Genomic DNA, 22,393 nt, shown 5'->3' with positions numbered 1-22,393 from the left:
CAAAAAAAAAAAAAATTAGCCAGGCATGGTGGCGCATGCCTGCAGTCCCAGCTACTTGGGAGGCTGAAGCAGAAGGAACATTTCAACCCAGGAGGCAGAGGTTGCAGTGAGTCCAGATCTCCTCACTGCACTCCAGCCTGGGCGACCGAGCAAGATTCTGTCTCAAAACAAAAACAAAAACAAAATCCCTGTTTCTCTGTCAAAGACACTGTTAAGAGGAGAAAAAGACAAACTACAGACAGAAATATCTGCAAACCACGTATCTGACAAAGGGCATGCGTCTAGAATATACAATGAACTCTCAAAACTCAAATGTAAAAAAACAAACAAAGCATCCAATTAGTGGGCAAAAGGCCTGATCACTCATTTTCACTGAAGAGGATATACAGACAGCAAATAAGCACATGAAAAAACGTTCAACATTATTAGCCATTATGGAAATGCAAATTAAAAGCACAATGAGTTATCACTGTACAGCTATCACACAGCTGATGGCTAAATGCTAAAATTAAAAAATAGAGATCACACTGAATGCTGGTAAGGATGTAGAGAAATTGAATCATTGCTGGTGGGAACATAAAATAGTACAGCCACTCCGGAAAAGAGTTTGGTGGTTTCTTTTAAAACAAAAACCACAGGAATACAACCTAGTAATTGCACTGTTAGGCATTTATCCTACAGAAATGAAAACTTATGTTCAAGAGTACAGAACCCAGAAATAAACCCAAATACTTACAGTCAACTATCTTTGACAAAGCAAACAAAAACATAAAGTGGGGAAAGGACACCCTTTTCAACAAATGGTGGTGGGACACTTGGCAAGCCACATGTAGGAAAATGAAACTGGATCCTTATTTCTCACCTTATACAAAAATCAACTTAAGATGGATTAAGGACTTAAATCTAAGACCTGAAACCATAAAAATTCTAGAAGATAACATTGGAAAAACCCTTCTAGACATTGGCTTAGGCAATGATTTCATAACTAAGAACCCACAAGGAAATGTAATAAAAACAAAGATAAATAGCTGGGACTTAATTAAAGAGCTTTTGCATGGCAAAAGGAACAGTCAACAGAGTAAACAGACAAGCCACAGAGTGGGAGAAAATCTTCATTATCTATACATCTGACAAAGGACTAATATCCAGAATCTGTAACAAATTCAAACAAATCACCAAGAAAAAAATAAACAATCCCATCAAAAAGTGGGCTAAGGACATGAATAGACAATTCTCAAAAGACATACAAATGGCCAACAAAATATGAAAAAATGCCCAACACTAATGATCAGGGAAATGCAAATCAAAACCACAATGCGATACCACCTTACTCCTGAAAGAATGATCATAATCAAAAAATAAAAAAATAATAGATGTTGGTGGAGATTCCTTAAAGAACTAAGAGTAGGACTACCATTTGGTCCAGCAATTCCTACTGGGTATCTACCCAGAGGAAAAGAAGTCATCATATGAAATAGATACTTGCACACGCATGTTTACAGCAGCACAATCCACAACTGCAAAAATGTGGAACCAACCCAAATGTCCATCAATCAACAAGTGGATAAACTGTGGCATGCATATATATATATGATGGAATAATACTCAGCCATAAAAAGGAATGAGATAATGGCATTTGCAGCAACTTGGATGGGACTGGAGACTATTACTCTAAGTGAGGTAACTCAGGAATGGAAAAGCAAACATCACATGTTCTTACTTATAAGTGGGAGCAAAGCTATGAGGATGCAGAGGCATAAGAATGACACAATAGACCTTGGGGACTCAGACGGAAAGGGTACAAATGGGGTGAGGGATAAGACTATAAATCAGGTTCAGTGTATACTGCTTGGGTGATGGGTGCACAAAATCTCAAAAATCACCATTAAAGAACTTACTCATGTAACCAAAAACCACCTGTTCCCCCAAAACCACATAAAATAAAAGTTATGTTCACATCAAAACTGTACATAAATGTTCACAGCAGCTTTTCTCACAACAGCAAAAACCTGGAAACAATCCAAATGGTCATCAAAGGTTAAATGTTAGTACATCTAAACCATGGAATACTACTTAGAAGTAATAAAGAACAAACTATTGATACGCTCAATAACTTCAATGGACCTAAAGGGAATTATATAAAATAGAAAAAGCCAATTTTAAAAGGTTACATACTGTATATTCCATTCTATGTTATGTGACATTCTGGAGGCAGTGTAACTATTTAGGGTTTAGGGAGCAGAGAGGATGGGGTGGCTAAAAAGAGGTGACAAGAGGGAGCTTTGCAATGGAACAGTTCTCCATCTTGATTGGTTGCTGCACATGCTACTGCAGAGAACTATACATGCCAACACACTAATGAGTGCAGGTATAACTAGTGAAATATGAGTAAGCTCTGTGGTGTACCAATGTCAACTTCAGGGTTTGAATACTGTATTATATTTACACAAGATACTAACATTGGGGGAGGTAGGATGAAGGATGTACAAAACCTCTTTGAATTTCTTTTGGAATTTCTTGTGAAATCTACACAAAAAATAAAAAAGCAAGTGTATTACCTTTTATAAGCCTGCATATATGTACCAAGAGACAAACACATTTTCTTGCATGATTGTAAGTTATTTTCCATATTTTTATTAGTGATTAAAAGAAAATCTGGGTTTTTCTTTGAGGATCAGCCTTGTGAGACACTCCTGGTCAAAGGGGTATCTTCTTTGTTGACTGAAGCCTCCTAAAGTTTTCCATATATTTAATGAAAAACATTTCCCCTTTATATTTTTAGGAAAAACATAGAAACATGTCATCGTAAATGTTCACTCTTATTTCAAAGAGTAAAAAAAAGTGTGTACATCGTTTTCAAAAAGATGAATTTTATATTACTGCAATTATATGCAATAATTGCAAAGCTTTTGTGAGAAAACTGAGAACTCTTTGTCCAAAAATTATACCAGTTTGTCTTATTACTTCTGGAACCTAAGAGATGAGTTGTGCCTCAGGAGAAATGACAGAGATATGTCTGACTGAGTGTCATTACTGACAATCATTATGCCCCAGGATAGGTTGAAAAACAAACCAGAAAGCTTTACCAAGTGAGGGCAAAACCCTCTGTACCCAACCTTAACTGGTGGAGAAGAAGAGAGCTATCAGAAGCGGAAGGCTAAAATCAATTTGGGCAATATTTGAATGACATGTTATATTGTTTAGTCAGAAAATAAAAAAAACAGAATAAATATTTAATTGACTGATATTCTGGCCTCCTGAAAACTTTTACCTAGTTGCTTACTTTTACTTTTCTATTTTATTTTATATATTTTTTGAGAGAAGGCCTCACTCTGTCACCCAGGCTGGAGTACAGTAGCATGATCATGGCTCACTGCAGCCTTGACCTCCTGGGCTCAGGTGATCCTCTCACCTCAGCCTCCTAGGTGGCTGGGACTATGGATGCACACTACCACACCCAGCTAATTTTTTGTATTCTAATACATTTTTTTAAAAAATTTTTTTGTAGAGACAGTTTCACCTTTGATATGGTTTCACTCTGTGTCCCCATACAAATCTCATCTTGAATTGTAATCTCCACATGTTAGGGAGGGACCCAGTGGGAGATGATTGGATTATAGGGGCCGTTTCCTACATGCTCTGAGAGTGAGTTCTCATGAGATCAGAGGGTTTAAAAGTGGGGCACTTCCCACTTGTTCTCTCTCTCTCACCCCTGCCACCTTGTGAAGAAGGTGCTCGCTTCCCCTTCACATTCTGCCATGATTATAGGTTTCCTGAGGTCTCCCCAGCCATGTGGAACTGAGTCAAGTAAACCTTTTTTCTTTATAAATTACCCAGTCTTAGGTAGTTCTGAGGTAGTTCTGAGTGATCTACCCAGCTTGGCCTCCCAAAAGGCCGGGATTACAGATGTGAGCCACTGTACCTGGCCTAATTACTTATTTTAAAAGAACCAAAATTATACCTAGTCCAACAGAGGGACTGTGTCCTGATTTCTGGCAACCATCTTCAGGTAAGAGTTTGGTATAGAATAAGAGATAGCACCTTAAGTGTGTGCTTAAAATACAGCCAATTTAGAAGAGGTAGGAAAGCCAGAGAAAAAAGGATCCAAGCGAGAGAAAAGCCAAAGTAGTGAGAAGTGACTGAGGACAGTGTTTAGCTCAGAAGAGGAAGAAATCTAGGGAGAAGTGTAGAAAACCCACAAAATGCAGCACTTGGCTTTCTTGATATTTTCTACGAGAGGCACAATAAATGTTAAGAAAATCATTGCTGACCTTAAAGTCTCAGGCAATCAGGAACAGACCGTTCTTTTGGTTATGCAACATCCATTGTATATGATAAAAAAATATGAATGGCCATAATATAGCTAAGCCAGGGAAAGGAAATTAAGAAATGTATGCAGGTTGGCTAAAGACAAGTTTTTAGGAAACTCTGAAACAAAACTGCAATCGACAACTATATACATGGTAGGTCGACAACAGAAGCAAACAGAAACAACTATTGTTCTATAATGAGATATGAGATGTTATTTCTGAATAAGTACTAAGTTGGCTATGAATCTAACAAATCCTGTTAAAAACTATGATACCTATGACCAAAAAGAGAATTTTAACATGGCTGAGGGTAATAACAACTTTTGAACAATTTTTTTTCCCTTTTACATCTGTGTATGTAGTCAGTAATGCAACTAGTATGTGGTTGGTATTTTGAAATGACAAGTACAGCACAGGATTCAGTAGTTAATCCTTACCTATAAAGTAGTGATTTTATTGAAATATGATACATACATGAATATAAATGAAAACAGGTTCTGTGATAACCCGTAACATTACTTGTAGAATTTTATTTAGAAAGGGAACACATTTATTCTTCCACTCCATGTAACTGATAACTACTATTTTAGCTATAGGGCTATTTTAAAATACATTATTGATGGTGAAAAAAAGCAGGTCAAAGAAAAAGACTAAATGAGGTCACTAGCTACATGACCGGGAAAACAAGCTGATGAAGTCCAAGAAGGACCTGGATAAAATAAAGTTACATACTATGTCATAATATTTTCCCACTAGATGTAGTGAAAGAGGTACAAAAGCAGTATGTATCATAATTTTAAGAATAAAAAGTTACATTCCATATGTAAATCCTTATGAAGGGTAGTTAGTTCATAAAGGTGGATAAGGCCAGGCCAGGGAGCTCACGCATATAATCCCAAGACTCTGAGAGGCTAGGGTGGGAGGATCGCTGGAGGCCAGGAATTGAAGACCAGCCTAAACAAGAAAGTGAGACCCTGTCTCTATAAAAAATTTAAAAATTGGCCAGGCATGGTGGCACACATCTGTAGTCCCAGCTACTCTGGAGGCTGAGGTGGGAGCATCACTTGAACCCAGGAGTTTGAGGCAGTAACAGTGAGCTAGGATCACACCACTGCACTCCAGCTTGGGCTTCACAAAGAGACCCCACTGCCCAATATAATTTATTAATATTAAAAAACAAAATAAAGGGGACATACTATATCTACACATCTGTTTACTAATCCTCCCTCAATTTATGAGTATCTGACACACAAATGTCTTTTATACACACAGTGCTATATCACAAATAAAGGAAGACGGCCTCTCCTAAAAGCTTAATAAAATAAGAAGGCTGTCTTCCTAGACAGCCAAGGGAAGACACAGCCAACAAGTTGTTTCAGTTGCTGCTGCATTTCTTCTGCATGGCAGAAAGCAACTCCCTACAAAAAAATCTATTTTAAATGATTGATTAATTTTGCTGAATTAAGCCTGAGTTAAGTGTGATTACCAATTATGCCACAATTTACACGGCAAAAATGACTGAGTTCATGAGCTGATTTCAAAAATAAAATTTAAGATATAGTTTGTATAAGCTGGTTCACACTCTCCTTTTTTAAAACTGTCATCTGGAAATTATTTTAAATGCATCTGACACTAGATTTTAAGTAGAAGACCAAGTGATGTGAGGTACATTTTATAGAGATTTATTTGGTGGTTGTGGTGGGGAAGGAATGGAGGATGTCAAGGGTGAAAGAAGTATGCCAACTGGGAGGCTTCTGCAATAAATAGTACCAGTAAGAGAGAACAGTGGACTAGACTAGAACAATGGCAGTAGAGAGAAAAATAAAGAGTAAGAAATAGGAAGTGCTGGCTGGACGCGGTAGCTCACCCCTGTAATCCCAGCACTTTGGGAGGCTAAGGCAGGCAGATCACCTGAGGTCAGGAGTTCAACAGCCTGGCCAACATGGCAAAACCCTGTCTTTACTAAAATACAAAATTAGCCGGGTGTGGTGGTGCATGCCTGTTAATCCCAGCTACTTGGGAGGCTGAGGCAGGAAAATCAGCTGAGCCCGGGAGGTGAACATTGCAGTGAGCCGAGATTGCACCACTGCACTCCAGCCTGGGAGACACAGCAAGACTCCGTCTCAAAAAAGAAAGAAAAGAAAATTAAACAAGAAATAGGAGATGCTGATATTGGATGTGGTTATTAGAAAGAGAGAAAAATATCAAGAAAGGACCAACTAAATTTTTAGCTTGAGTATCTGGATGAGTGGAGGTACCACTCACTGAGATGAGGAAAAAGAAAGAAGAAATAGTTTTTTTGTTTGGGAGAGTAGGTTGGAGTACTGTGAGATCAAGATTTTAATTTTGAACACCTCAGAGGATGTGTCAAGTTTCAAGGTGAAAGTGGTAACTTGTGTCAGATGCTACTGAGGTATTTAAGATGAGGGAAAAAAGAGTAATAACAATGTCACTGATAGTTATAACAAGGGTTAGGGCACATAATCCACTCTTACAGGAAGGAAGGTGGTATACGTACAGATGCAGATAGGTTGATAGATTTTGTCATAAGAATATGAGAAAATTCCCTAATGGCCTTTATTTTCTCAAGGAATTATGAAGCAACTGTCAGCTGAGAATGAACGTTCAATATATGCTATGATGGGAATAAAGAAGTGTTCTGGGAGCGAAAAGCAGGGGCACCTAACTCAGTCTAGAGGTGAGAGTAGAAGAGACCTCAAGGAAGAACAGAAATTAATAAGGAAAGGATAAGTAAGGCCAGGAGTAAGAGCATCTCAGACATGCAAAATTTCAGAGGCAAAGAAGAAAGGGCATGTTCAGGGAGCTATAAGGCACCTAAGAGGTCGAGATAGGGATTGGTAAGAAATGAGGTTAGATAAGCAGATGTAACTTCATTTCCTGATTCAAAATCAAGAAGAGCCTTGTATGCAATGTTAAGGCCACTGAAATTTGTCATGAAGACAATCAGAAGTAGTCACTGAAAAGTGCAATACATACTTTATTTTTGTGGTCTTCACATCAGTTTGGAGAAAATATTTGTGAATCTAAATATATAATTAATATAATATTAGTCCATTTTTATATTTGATACTTAAAAATCGAAAGGCAGTAAAGTTTAGCAATTAAGAGTACAGATACTAGAAAAAGAATGCCTGTGTTCAAATCTTAGCTATGCCAGGTGCAGTGGCTCATGCCTGTAATCCCAGCACTTTGGGGAGTTGAGGTGGGAGAATTGCTTGAGCCGAGAGGTCAAGGCTGCAGTGAGCCGTGATCACACCACTGCACTCTAGCCCGGATGACAGAGTGAGGCCCTGTCTCAAACAAAACAAAACAAAACAAAAAACAAAACAAAACAAAACCTCAGCTATGTCACTTAGCAACAGTGTGATTTGGGCAGTTATTTAACCTGTGTTTTAGTTTCCTTATCTTTAAATGGAAGTTTTAATAGTAAAGAAATAAATAATAATATAATCTCAGAGAACTATTGTAAAAACTACATTAGTTAATATGGCATTCTGTAAATGTTAGCTATTGTTATGATATAATTTTACCTGCTTTTTAATGTCATAATTTTCACCATCTTCAGCTCTCATTTTTTCAATCTTTTCTTCCTGTTGTTTTGCCTCTTTTTCATACATCACTTTTTCTTTGACCAACCTATAGAAAAGCCAAAAATATTTCAGAAAATTAGCTTTCTCTCTAGACCATAAGAAAGAAACTGTGTAAATATAAAACCTACTATATTTAGAATGTCAAAGTAGATATATTAGATGGGGGGAGGAAGGAACAGAAGAGAAATAGTTTAGTCAGAGATGTAAGTATGATCCTCATGCTCTTAAATCCTATACCTGCCTAACATAAGTGCAATCTATCAAAGCATGAAATTCTTTTTTTTTTTCTTTGAGACAGAGTCTTGCTCTGTCACCCAGGCTGGAGTGCAGTGGCGAGATCTCAGCTCACTGCAAGCTCCACCTCCCGGGTTCACAACATTCTCTTGACTCAGGCTCCCGAGTAGCTGAGACTACAGGTGCCCACCACCACACCCAGCTAATATATTTTGTATTTTTAGTAGAGACAGGGTTTCACTGTGTTAGCCAGGATGGTCTCGATCTCCTGACCTCATGATCCACCAGCGTCGGCCTCCCAAAGTGCTGGGATTACAGGTGTAAGTCACCGTGCCTAGCCCAAAGCATGAAATTCTTAATTTTTAAATTAAAAACCAACTTCAGTATAATTACAATGTGAAAGCAATACTCAAAATTAGTATATACCAATAATACTAATATAATTGTCTTTTTTTTTTTTTTTTTTAAATATGTCTTCCAAACCTTTATACATGTATCTGAAACAGCACAATGGTAAAAGCTCAGTTTACTGGCCGCGGAAAATTCAGTAGATTGCATGTCAAATCCAAAACAAAGAAAGACTGGATTATTTTTTAACAACAAAATCATTTAACAAGTATTTATTGTGCCTTTAATTTTATGCCAGACTTTCCTTGTGCAAGGAGCTGAGATAGATAATTTAGATGCAGTTCTCTCACAGACAAGTGGTAGAAACAAACTAGTATTTACTTCCTAAAGTAAGAAAAAGTATTTTTTAAAAAGTACACCAGGAAAAGTTTCAACAATAAGAAATACTGCAATACAAAGTTCTACTGATTATCCCAGAGATGATCCAAATTAAATTAACCATAATAGCCCCATCTTCCCCAATTCTGGTTGTTTAAAGTTTTAATATAAAAGAAAAGTACAGTCTAAGAAAATATTAACATTCATATATACACAGTATCTAAAGAGCAGAAGAAAAGCTTTCATAACTCATATGCATTAAAAATAGCTTTCTCCATCTGGCTGTTGGCAAGATGGCAAGGATGTAGAGAAATTGGAACCATCAAACATTGCTGACGGCAATCAAAACTGGTATAGTAGCTTTAGAAAAGTTTGACTATTCCTTAAAAAGTTAAACAGAGTAACCATATGTCCTGACAATTCCATTTCTAGGTATATACCCTAGAAAAATGAAAATACATGCCCACAGAAAACATGTCTGTGAATGTTTATAGCAACATTATGCATGATAGGCAAAATGTGGAAGTCCAATAACCAATGGAAAATGTGGTCTATCCATAAAATGGAATATTGCGCAATAAAATAAAAAAGTACTGATTGAAGCCACAACATGGGTGAACCCTGAAAACATGCTAAGTAAAAAAGAAGCCTGACATAAAAGGCTATATATTGTCTGATTTTATTATAGGACATATCCAGAACACACAAATCTATAGAACTGTAAAGTAGATTAGTGGTTGTTTAGGACTGGGGACAACAAGGGAATTGGAAAGGTGATAGCTAAACGGCTTAAAGTTTCTTTCGGGGGTAAGAAACATGTTCTAAAAATGATTGTGGTGATAGTTGCACAACTCTGTGAATATACTACAAGCCAATAAACTGTAGACTTAAAATGGGTTAATTGTATGGTATGTGAATTATATCTCAATAAAGCTGTTGGCAAAAAAGAAAAAAAAGCTGTGACCACAAAGTCAGCTTCAGGGGAAAGCTGCAAGTACTGATACATTCAAGCATGACAGCTGAAACATGTGAATGTCAGATACAGAAATCTGCAGTTGATTTATAATTTAAAATTATTTTAACAATAATTTTCAATATTAAAATATCCTTTGAGATACAAAATTTTAAAATAAAATCATTAATGCATATAACAAAAGATGTTTCTCAAAAAGTTCCCTTTGAATAGTAAAGGAAACTTGTTAGCACAGAGATGGCAAGTTGCCAGCCTGCTTAAATGAAACCTAAACATGATTTTATTTGACTCACAATGTTAAAAAGAAAGTATTTGTTTAAAAAAATATGTTGCTACATTAAAAAGCTGCGAGATTTGACATATACATCTGAATTTCCGGCTTCTCTTGGATGTTTTCATCAGGAAACATGGGGGCTGCATTCCCACTAGCTGGAGCTAAGTGGTGGCTGTTGTGTCCTATAGATGTGTCCTATAGATGTGTCCTATAGTTACGTGCTATTCCTTTGCCCCAATTCATATAACTCCCTGTTTCCTTAACAGTCAGGCATTACGCTTGGTCTTGCATACCTTTGAGTTTGGGACCTGTGTGCATATTATCAATGCAACATTATTACTATTGTTGTTTTATTATCATTATATAATCATGATTATTATTCAGAATATCAAGGATATTCAGAAACTACTGGATTAGCAATGAGACTTTCAATACTTCTAAACCTGGTATGTGACTAAATTCCCCTAGTAATGAAAGTAGCTGGAATTGGATAGGCTATTAAAGAGAAGCCCATTCCATACCATCTTATAATTCAAAGACTTAAACAGGGGTAGGCAAACTATGGCCAGGGAGCCAAATCTGGTCTGTCATCTGTTTTTGTATAGTCTAAGAGCTACAAACAGTTTTTACATTTTTGAATAGCTAAAATTTTTTTAAAAGATTTGTCATATAAAAATACAGAATTCAAATTTAATATCCATAAATAAAGTTTTATTGGAACACAGATATACTCATTCATTTATGTATCATGTATGGCTGTTTTCATGCAATAAGAGCAGAGAAGAGTAGTTGTGATAGAAGAATCATACGGCCCACAAAACCTAAAATACAGTATCTGGTCCTTTACAAAAAAGGGTTGCTGACCCCTGACTTGAAAGACTTCCACTTAATTCTATCCAACACCTACTTAATTATATTAGCATTAACACACTACACTGAAGCCTTGCTAGGTCTTAAGTTTCTTGAAGAGAGGATTAGGTTATATTCATATTGTATAATTGATCTTCCTACATAGTAGGCACTCAATGTTGGTTGAATGAATAAAAAGTTGAGTCTAGAAATCTCACTATTGTCTTTTAACATTTTCAATTTAAAGATAGAAATATATATTTATAAAACAATTCTGAAGCAGAAAAAGAGTGATTCACAAAAACTGAGCAATAAAAACAACATGGTAACTTTTGAAGAAGTATACAATAGAAGAATGCTCAGCTCACAGATAATTCTGATTGGTAATCCAAGTCATCCTACTTCATTGTGCTTGTCTATGGAAAACAGCAACAATGGCTCCAGCAACACTGTAGAGTTACTTAACTACCTATCACATGGGATAACTAAAGGTGCTACGTATTTCCATGGTTATTGGAATACCAAAATATATATAAGTTATGTTTTTGCTTAAAAAGTAGTATTTTTGTGAAAAGGTCCAGGAAACAAGTTATTGAATAGCATGTGTTGCCCTGAAAAAGAAAAAAAAAAAAAAAATCACTCATTTGTGAGAACCCAGTAGTAACACGAGCATGTAAAATTATAGGGAATAAAGCCTAGGGAAAGATGTGGTATGAGAAATAGTAAAGGTTCCACTCTTAAATAGTACAAATCAATGTACTGATGACAAGTAAGATGATGCTAAAGAGGTTTTATAGAGTATATATACAACTTCTGCTTCACTAAATATCATCAAATTGCTTTCCAAAGCAGTTTTATCAATTGATAATCAACCTGTAGTGTATGAAATTTCCTACTTCTTGGCATCCTGGTGAACTGGGATTGTCAGAATTATTAAATTTCTGACAATCAGAAGAGTGTGAAATAGTACTTCTATTATGGTTTGAAATATTTCGCTAATAAGGTTGAGTATCTTTATGCTTATTAAAATAGTATTAGCTTTCTCTCTAGTATTTACTGGATAAATATTTGTTGAATCAAGGAATTAGTATCTTCTGGTGCATTTAGCTCTTCTAGTTTGTAGAAAAGGCTAAGATTTAATACGAAAATTGAAGTATGTATTTTAAAATTTGTACTAAGATATTTTTCTGAAATGTACATATGTACATATTTATAAAAAATTATAAAAACAATATTTAAAAATCACTCATAATCACTACAGATTCAAAATACACATAATTTTGAAACCCAAAGAGGTTTTAAAAAAAGAACATTGTTTATTGTTTGACACAAAATCATTTAGCAGCAAAGTGTAACCTCAAATGAAATAAAATGATTTATAGAATTTATGTGTACCATTTAAAGTGAATAGTCCTGTTGCACTGCAGAAATATTAATTTGTATGATTATAGAGCACTTCTCTTGATGCTATTATGGATATATTACTTTTATAAAATTTGAAAAATTTAGAATTCACAAACACATAAGGGCCAAAGGGTTTTCAAAGTAAAAGATTATGGACCTGGTATTAACATTTTGAGTATTGTCCAGCAGTCTTTTTCTCTCAACATGTGTGTGTGAAAATTTATATTTAGATATACAAAAAAATAATTTGGGTCAGGTACAGTGGCTCACACCTGTAATCCCAACACTTTGGGAGGTGAGGCAGAAGGACCACTTGAGGCCAGGAGTCTGACACCAACCTGGGCAACATGGCAAGATTCTGTCTCTACAAAAAAATTTTTAAAATTAGCCAAGTGTGGTGGCATGCTTCTGTAGTTCCAGCTACTCAGGAGTCTGAGGTGGAGGATCCCTGGAGCTTAGGGAGTCAAGGATGCAGTAAGCTATAATTGTGTCACTGCATTCCAGCCTGAATAACAGAGCAAGATTGTCTCAAAAAATACATAATAATACTAATAAATAACAGTAATTTGGATAATAATCACTTCCATTGTCATTAAATGTTCTTTGAAAATATAGCTGTTGGTGATTGTGAAGTATTTCATAGTACTGAGATGACAGCATATTGAAGTATTATCCTATTGGATATTTAAGCCATTCCCATATTATAAATAATACCATGATGAACAGCCCTACCTATAAATTTTATAGACATGAAATATTTTCTTCCTAAAAAAATATTTTAAATACATAGTACATATGTGAAATTAACTCCTTTTCCAGTCAACCAGTGACTTTTTCTTAACAATTACTTTTTCTAATAATGTAATAAGTCAAACTTTGTCATTAGTTATTAGTGAATGACAAAATGCAAATATTAAATCGATCTACTCCTATTTTTAGCCTACTATTTTATTTTTTATTTTAGTCAAAGAAAATAAGCCAGATTTAACTATTTAAACATTAATAAGCATATTAAAGGTTACACCACAGCAAAGTAAAATTAAAAAGAGAGAAATGAAACATCACGGGAAAATAAGATAAATCTGATAGGTTCATTATATAACTCACAGGAGGTATAGACAGAACAGAAACAAAGCATGTAAAGATTTTTTTTTTTTTTTTTTAAGAATAAAAGTTCCCAAAGCTGGAAAAGAAAAGCAAACTTAACTGAAAGGGTTTCATTTTAGAAGCACACAGAATCCATTAAAAAAAAAAAAAAAAATCTATGTACATTAAGAATTTCCAGTGGCTCATGCCTGTAATCCCAGCACTCTGGGAGGTCAAGGTGGGAGGATCACTCGAGGTCAGGAGTTCGAGATCAGCCTGCCCAACATGGTGAAACCCATCTCTACTAAAAATACAAAAATTAGTCGATGTGGTGGCAGGTCCCTATAACCCCAGCTACTTGGGAGGCTGAGCCAGAAGAACCACCTGAACCTGGGAGGTGGAGGTTGCAGTGAGCCAAGATCGTGCCACTGCATTCCAGCCTGGGCAACAGAGTGAGCCTCCATCTCAAACAAACAAACAAACAAACAAACAAATAATTTCCAGAACTCCATAAAAATTAAAGCTTTCAAAAACAGAACAGGTCATCTGTAAAAGGATCAGATTGACTTATCCTTCTTATTAATAACACTAGATATCAGAAGAAGACGGTGCAATCCCTTGAAAGTTTTGAGAGAAAATGATTTATAACCTGGATTTCTAACTATAATAAAAGGTGGAGAAGAAAATCCATTAACTGACTTAACAATTATTTATTGAAGGGTTACTATGTGCCAGGTATGATTTTATGTACCAAGGATACAGCAATGAACTACAAAAATCCCTGCCCTATGGCACTTTTTAGTCGGAAAATAAAGAAAATTAAATAAGCAAAATATATAACATGTTAGATTGTGAAAAGTGCTATGGAGAAAAAGTCATGAAGGAGGACTGGTAATACACGGGGTTTGCAATTTAAAATAGGATTGTCTCTTTGAGAAGAGGACACATGAGTTAAGATTCGAAAGGGGCAATAAGCTATGTAAGTAACTGATGAAAGAAGTTATAGGCCAAGGGATCTATCTTTAGTTACATAAAAATGCAAAAAATTGATCTACTATGTCACCTTTCTGAGAAATTTACTTAACGTACTCCAACAAATTGAAGATGAAAATCCAGAAAAGAAGTCATGAAACCAGGAAGTCGTTGTCAACATAATCCCTAACAAAGGAAAAATATATCCCAAGGTTAACACTGTGCTATAGGCCTGGAAAACAATCAGTCTAAATGAGGATCTTAGTGTGAGCTCTTATAGAAACATCTTTAAGAAGGATGGAACAGATTCTTACAAACAGAGACAATGAGTAATAAGGTAGAAGATATTAACGATATAAAAAAGAAGTCATGTTTTTCTCTCAATTATAAAAATGAAAACAATTAGCAACTTCAGGAACCTCATTCCCCTGACAAACACACACGCACACCCACAAAAGCACACATGCAACAAATGGTTACGGTTGTAATATGAAGCAATTGGTGAAAAAGAGAATCCATTTAACCTGGATTTATAAAAAGTCTCCCTTAGGCAGGATAGTTCCCACAGTGCCTAGAACATAACAAGCAGTTAATAACATTTAGTTTAAGAAAAAACATGCTGTAAAAAGTGGGTAAGATGACTCCTGATCAACTGAGACCAACACCTGTGTCATCAATTCCTGGTATTAAATTCCCGTTTGAAACCTCTAGTATAATTTCCTTTTCCCTGTTATATACAGTTCTCCTCTACTGATACAGCTGATAACAAACTCTCCTCTCTCTGAAGAAACGAAGAGTTTATTTAAGATTTGTGTTGTGTGAGGGATTATGGAAAAGAAGAAACTTAAATTGAGGGCCTCATATGAACAGACCTGTAGGTACTTTATTGCATTTAATACTTATGACCCTATTTAAGTAGTATTATCTCTATTTTACACTCTCTTGTTAATTATGCCTCTCCATAATGTTTTTAAAAGAGTCTTTCAATAAAAACAGAAGTTAATGAAGACATCAATATTTCAGAAATGAATAAACTCTAAGTTACTGTATTTCAGGAAGTTGATCAAAAAATTATACTACTCATGAAATTAAGCTAAAAATTGATAACAACACTGATGAAAGAAGTTAGGTTGGATGAATGACATCTGAGGTTTTAGCATTTCCAATGGGCATCAACAAATCTGCTCTCCTAAAACTTCTTTGCCGTTTGGTGAAGTTCAACAGTTATAATTTAAGAACAGACAGTTATGATATTGGTATCTCATGATATATAAAATGTAATGAATTTAGGCAAAAGCTTGATTCACTTGAGATAAATAAAAATTAAATATGGTGATAAGAGCAGCTAACACATACTGACCACTTACTATGAACCAAGCACTGTGCCAAGGCATGCTAAATGCCACATATGTCATTTAAGTCCTCAAAACAAACCAAACAGGTACTAGTATTATTCTCATTTTAGTAACTACTAAATCAAAATTAATGGAGCTTCAGTACCTTGTCCAAGTTCTCACATTTGTTAAGTGCCAAACAACTGTTAAACTCCATATTCTTAGCTACTAATTTAAGTAATTCTTAAACATTTGAACATAAAAGTCTAAATGTGTTCAATTACAGCAGGCATTGTTAGTTGCCTACCCAGCAACCACTCCTCCACTTCTTACTTGACAACAGAATCCAGTTTTGCTTATGATCAGCCAAGAAGTCATGCCCTTCAAAGGAAGAAACCAATCACAATGATTTTACCTCCTTTTCCAAATGATAGTTTAGGCATGTGCAAATGATACAATTCTGACCAAAGCTACATAAGAGACATCTGATGAAGGTTCTGAGAAGGTTGTCATTGCTCATAAATGGGATATAATCCATTTTCTCACCTGGACATTGTCACCTCTCTGTGACATCTGCCACTTGTGTCAGACACCTTAGGATCATGAGGAAATCCTGCCTAAAAAGACAGGTCAATCTAGTCAGAGAACTGCAGTCTTTGATGATGGTACTGAATTACTAAATCAACCAACCGTCAAGGTATACTGCTTCTAGTTTTCTTATTGCAAGAGATAATAAATATCCTTATAGTCTAAGCTGCATACAGTTTTGTTTTCTGTTACCTGAAGTTAAAACATCTAAAATGATAGTCACTAACAGCAGAAGATTGTTCTGTAAGTACAGAAATAATGCTCTCCTACTTTGGACTACCTCTTTCTAAACAAATCATTTAGAAATTGAAGTATCTGTTATTTTTTCCCTATCTACAAATAAAGATGAAGATTAAATTACCTATACAATCCCCAGTTTTATATTTTCCACTATATTAAAAAATGTTCCATATAAATTTTGTATGAAAGTCTATATTTCACACTTAACACTAAAATAGTGTAAACCTGTTTTTGCTTTTGGTGGGGCATGGTGGCTCACGACTGTAATCCCAGCACTTTGGGAGGCTGAGGCAAGTGGATCACCTGAGGTCAGGAGTTCAAGACTACCCTGACCAACATGGTAAAACTCCATCTCTACTAAAAATATAAAAGAATTAGCCAGGCATGGTGGTGCACACCTGTAATCCCAGTTACTCAGGAGGCTGGGGCAGGAGAATTGCTTGAACCCAAAAGGCGGAGATTGCAGTGAGCTGAGATCATGCCATTACACACCAGCCTGCCTAACAGGGAAACTCTGTCTCAAAAGGGGGGGGAAAAAAAAAGGCCGGGGGCAATGGCTCACGCCTGTAATCCCAGCACTTTGGGAGGCCGAGGCCCGCGGATCACCTGAGATTGGGAGTTCCAGACCAACCTGACCAACATGGAGAAACCCTGTCTCTACTAAAAACTACAAAATGAGCCAGCAGTGGTGGTGCATGCCTCTAATCCCAGCTACTCGGGAGGCTGAGGCAGAAGAATCACTTGAACCCAGGAGGTGGAGGTTGCAGTGAGCCAAGATCACACCATTGCACTCCAGCCTGGGCAACAAGAGTGAAACTCTGTCGCAAAAACACAAAAAACAAACCAAGACCACTTTGTTTTTAATAATCATGGTGGCTACTGGAGGATAATATCCAGAATAAATAATATTACCATCTACCTATCTACACCACATTTTCAAAGTATTTCTGTAACTTACAGATATTGGGTGTTAAATAGTAAAATATCAAGGCCTATAAACTGCAACTTAATGGAGAGTGGGAATTAAGTAGCTAGATACTAAGTCTATAGACCATCATAGGCGGTAAGAAGTTTCACTGTGCTTCAAAGGAAACAACATGGCACCAGGAAAAGTGTATCCACTTACTACTTGGATGCGGGAAGAAAAAAGTCTACTCAATTGGAAAAATGCAAGTCAACTGCATTAATTAAGAATTCTCACTAGTTCCTTAGTATGGAAGAACTACGGTTGACATCAGAAGCTGATGTAAAGTGTTAATGGTCTATACAGTAAAATGTATACGTAGTTCACTTTCAATGAGTTTTAGTCATTTTGCACTAATCCTTGTGGTCATTATAAAGTCCTAAGTGAGATTTTCCACTGTTTCCAAACTTTTTGATAATTATAGTCAAAATTTCGACAGGCAGCAAAACTAAGGAAGAACCTGCTACAGTATCCTCTCCTAACAAAACTTAAAACAAAAGTGTGCTACCCAGAAACACATAAAATGAGATGGGGCTGGAGATGCTGCTTGTTCTGAATGGAATGTCTCCTCTCCTCATCCTCTCCCAACCAATTCATTCTTCAAAACTTAACTCAAATAAATGTCCTTGTCTTTCAGGAGGACCACTCTAACATCAATCCTTCCACTCTCCCAAGCTGACACTGTGGATCCTATGTCTATGTATCTTCATAGCATATTTATCTGCATCATCACAATAGGTTGAAATTTTGTCTACTTCCACACTTAAAAATAAATCCCCCAAGGAGTGGAAATACGTCTCATATCACACCTAGAAGAATATATATGCCTCACAGATCTATTTGCTGAATGAAATAACTCATAATTATCCTGCGTGGCAAGGAGGGCAACTATCATCAGCCTCATTTTCAAATGAGAGCCTGCAATTCAAAGAAGTGAAAGGCCAGCTGTCCAGGAAAGGATGAAAACAGGATGTGAAATCATGACTTCCAACTTCAAGTGTCAATATTTTCTACATAAAATTACAATCTCATGTTTAAAGTCAATGAAGCAATTTTCAAAATTTAAATTTCTTTTATCTGTTCCCAAGGTAAAATCATTCCATGGTTCAACATCTGAATAGCACAAAAGAATACACTGTGAAAAGGGAACCCACCACCTACACACCCTGCCCCCAGCCACTCAGTTCCCACCACTGGAAGCAACATGTTCTCAATTTCTTGTATTCTAAATGAAAGAAAATGAATGTTTAATTTCATGGTATTTGTTACCTTATAGTTTCCCAGTACCCATTAATTAATCCACTAAACTGGAGATGGTTCAAGTTTTATTAATTGCTGAAGCAGAATATGTGCTTTAATTAATTTTTAAAAATAAGTTAGATATTTTATAAACAGCTAAAATGATGCATGTCAAACATAAAATCAATATCACTTTTTTCAATACTATGAATCTCAAGGATTAATAAATGAATAAATCTTAGAATGAAAATTCAAAAAACACAAATATAAAACTCATTATTTCATGAATCCTCTAAACTGTCCCTTAAAAGGTCCCTCAAAGGTTCTGAGATGTCAGTGAGATTAAAAAGTGCATACTACTGAAAGGGCTAAAGACACTGTGAATAGCTTCTGCTTGAGTTATGAGAAAGCAATAGCACCTCCCACAGCTGCTTCATCTCCATACAAAACACTCTGACAGTTTTAATTATCACCTAAAATCACAAATCTCTCTGTACGTTTGACTTTTTATCCTCTGTCCAGACCCATATCTCTAACTGCCTTTATAACATCTCTATTTAGACATCCCCACTAGCAACTGAAGCAGGCTGAAAACTGAGCTCATCATCATCTCTCTCTAAAATGATACCCTTCCCAACTTGAGCTGTCAACATAGTAATCATGCTCTCATCTCACAACCTTTGTGATACTATTCACTGGAAACCTCTCATTGCAACTGGTCTGGCTAAGTCTGAGAAAGACAGAAGGAAACACGGATGGATGGGGTAAAGTTCTGCATGTGAGGGGTTCTGTTTTGTTTTTAAGTCAGACTATACAAGTACTAGATAAAATAGGGCTGCCTTGTGAACATCATGGGGAAAATAGCTAAGTTGTCTGCAAGCTCAATTTAAGTCAGGAGTATGATGCAGTTATTATACTTTTCAAAAAGCCAAGTCGGCCGGGCGCAGGGGCTCACACCTGTAATCCCAGCACTTTGGGAGGCCGAGATGGGTTGATCACCTGAGGTCAGGAGTTCAAGACCAGCCTGGCCAACATGGTGAAACCCCGTCTCTAATAAAAATATAAAAATTAGCCAGGCGTGGTGGTTGGCCCCTGTAATCCCAGCTACTTGGGAGGCTGAGGTAGGAGAATCACTTGAACCCCAAAGGCCGAGGTTGCAGTGAGCTGAGATCATGCCACTGCATTCCAGCCTGGGTGAGAGAGTGAGACTCAAAAAAATAAATAAAAAAGCCAAGTCTATCTTAGATGCGTTAAAAGAAGCGGAGAACCTAAAACATGGTACGCAAGTGGTACTCCTTGGATGAACTGCATCAGTACTTCTATTATTCATAATTTACTTCCAAAATTGTTATATATAACTTAGATCCAAAAGGGATTTAAAGGTAGCATCTGAAAGAGGACACTGGCAAACTAGAGTATTAGGAGAGGAATATCCAACATTATCATTCTATTCTGTCATATTCTGTGAAATAAACAGCTGTTTGTCTAAAACAGACAGATGATGGGCTATTTGGTTATTTCAAACTAATATTGCTTATCATACTATTTTAAATGGGTGAAGAAAATATTGGATGGAAATGACTTTAGCTTCTCACAGATAATAAAAGTTAGCATTAGTCAGGATATCTGAATTTTGTCAAATTATAAAATAAACCCAATTTAACGATATTTCCTACAGCAATTATTCTTGGTGATCCATCAACTCAGGTTATTCTTGAAATTACTGATAAGAAAATTTGGGAGCAGAATCTGGGATTTCTTAGTTGGTTTCGGAGAACTCATGGCTTTCGGATTATTAGCATTATACAGAGGCACTTTGATATGTAATGTGTTTATACTCAGTGTATTGAACTAAGATTTTGTTCATTAAGTCAAAATGGTTCAAGAAGCAGCATGTATGAAGATTTCTATTTTCATATCACTGATATTGAAGTTTTAAGTCCTTGTGTACAAAAGAATGACAAAATAATCATTATTAATAATTTTCATTCAGAAAAACGCAAGAGTTGCAAATAACTTTCACACAATAATCTTATCTGATGGTATACATATACAGTGATTTGGTATATGTTAAAGCGTCCATTTTCAAAGTATATTTAATTTGTACTTTACCACATTGCAATTTGGAGTTTAAAAAACTACATTATAAGTCCTTAACTGCTTAATTAGTTTTAAATAAAATTTGGTAATGGTACTTGACATAAGAGCTGTACTTGACACAATTTTAACAGCTAGGAAAGACTCTGAAGCCCTCCAAATCTTTCTTGTCTAAGTCACCTTATTTGTAGCCTGTAGTTTAAAAAAAGTCTATTCTGTATCGAATATTTCACCCCTCATTCTTTTACCTGTTTACTCCGAGTAAAATAGTCATTTTACAGCCTGACTTCCTGAATTTATCAGTAAACATTGTTTTAAAATGTTGCATTTTCACAACTGGAGGCTTAAACAGGAGAACAGTATTGTTTTAGCATGTAAAAACATGAAAAATCTCTAACTTTATTTCACAAAAACAGAAAAAACTATATAAATTATGTCTTTTATGGCATTTGAAGAGCATCACAACTTTTTGCAAGCTGTTGTTCTACAGTCTTCTTGAACTATTTCTGATGAATTACTTGGTAGCATCTTTCAGGATCCTGACTATGGATAGACTATCATGATTATACATAAACATATATCTGTGACAAACATTCCTTTCTCTGGTCAACCTAAAAACCCCAAGTAATAACTGTAACATTTGGGATTAAAGAAAGACACAGGAGCTGTAATTACAGCAGGCTGACTCTAACTTGTATTATGTATAAGGGGAAAATCTGTCCTATAATCGATCATGTAAATATAACCAAACTGCCATTTTTCAAATGTGGTAACAATTGCTTTCTTTTACAGAGGAAAAAGGAATGCTCTTCAAATAAATGTTAATAGATATGGCAAAAGTAAACAAAAGTAAAAACGTTTTTATGAACAAATAAAGCTTTGGAAATACCGTATACTCTTCCCCTCTTAAAGGTTTCACATAATGACAGCTTTTGAGTTATCTTACAGTAAATAAACGTATTACTTTGCTTAACTTAACCCTTCTCAAACTAATTCAAGCACAGAACACTTTTTCAACATACTTACTAAGAGCTAGTGAACCAGATTCCATCAACCTGGAATCCAAAATGATGAAAAAGTAATATGCAAAATTCTGACTTTAGTGACTGATACATTTCTTTTTCTAAATTTCTAAGGTATATTTCTATAAAACATTAAATATAAACTATTCTATTCAAAATTTCTAATTTATAAAAAATATTATATTATCAATTTAAATAAAATTAGTGTTTACATCTTAATGCAGCATTAACAATAGCAAAACCAATACTAGCATATATCTCTGTTAGTATAATATTAAATAAAACAAGGAACATTGTAACTGTCCTGTAAAATTCTAATTTAAATTTCTTTAATTCTAATTTTAAAAAATTCTAATTTGCTTACAACTGAATTCACATTTTAGTAGAAAGTAACTAGCTATACCATCTTGTGTATTATCAAGAAAAATATTTAGTTTGAAAAATTATATAGTAACATTATAATAACTGAT

At 35.5% G+C, this 22,393-nt stretch overlaps 1 protein-coding gene across 2 annotated transcripts in view; it reads right to left on the bottom strand.

The window, feature by feature from the left end:
- The window catches only part of TBCA (tubulin folding cofactor A), an 83,536-nt gene that overhangs the window by 9,065 nt on the left and 52,078 nt on the right, over positions 1 to 22,393 (bottom strand). Inside the window, exons 2-3 of one of the 2 annotated variants that reach the window (XM_073014661.1) lie at positions 7,862 to 7,967; positions 2,460 to 2,526 (exon numbers count right to left, since the gene is read on the bottom strand). In XM_073014661.1, coding sequence (XP_072870762.1) covers positions 2,460 to 2,526; positions 7,862 to 7,967 — 173 coding nt within the window. The remainder of the gene's footprint in view (positions 1 to 2,459; positions 2,527 to 7,861; positions 7,968 to 22,393) is intronic. The other variant, XM_007976095.3, reaches the window with a different exon arrangement.

This window comes from Chlorocebus sabaeus, chromosome 4 (assembly GCF_047675955.1).
Source record: "Chlorocebus sabaeus isolate Y175 chromosome 4, mChlSab1.0.hap1, whole genome shotgun sequence".
Lineage (NCBI taxonomy): Eukaryota > Metazoa > Chordata > Mammalia > Primates > Cercopithecidae > Chlorocebus > Chlorocebus sabaeus.
This window is presented reverse-complemented; position numbering and strand designations above follow the sequence as displayed.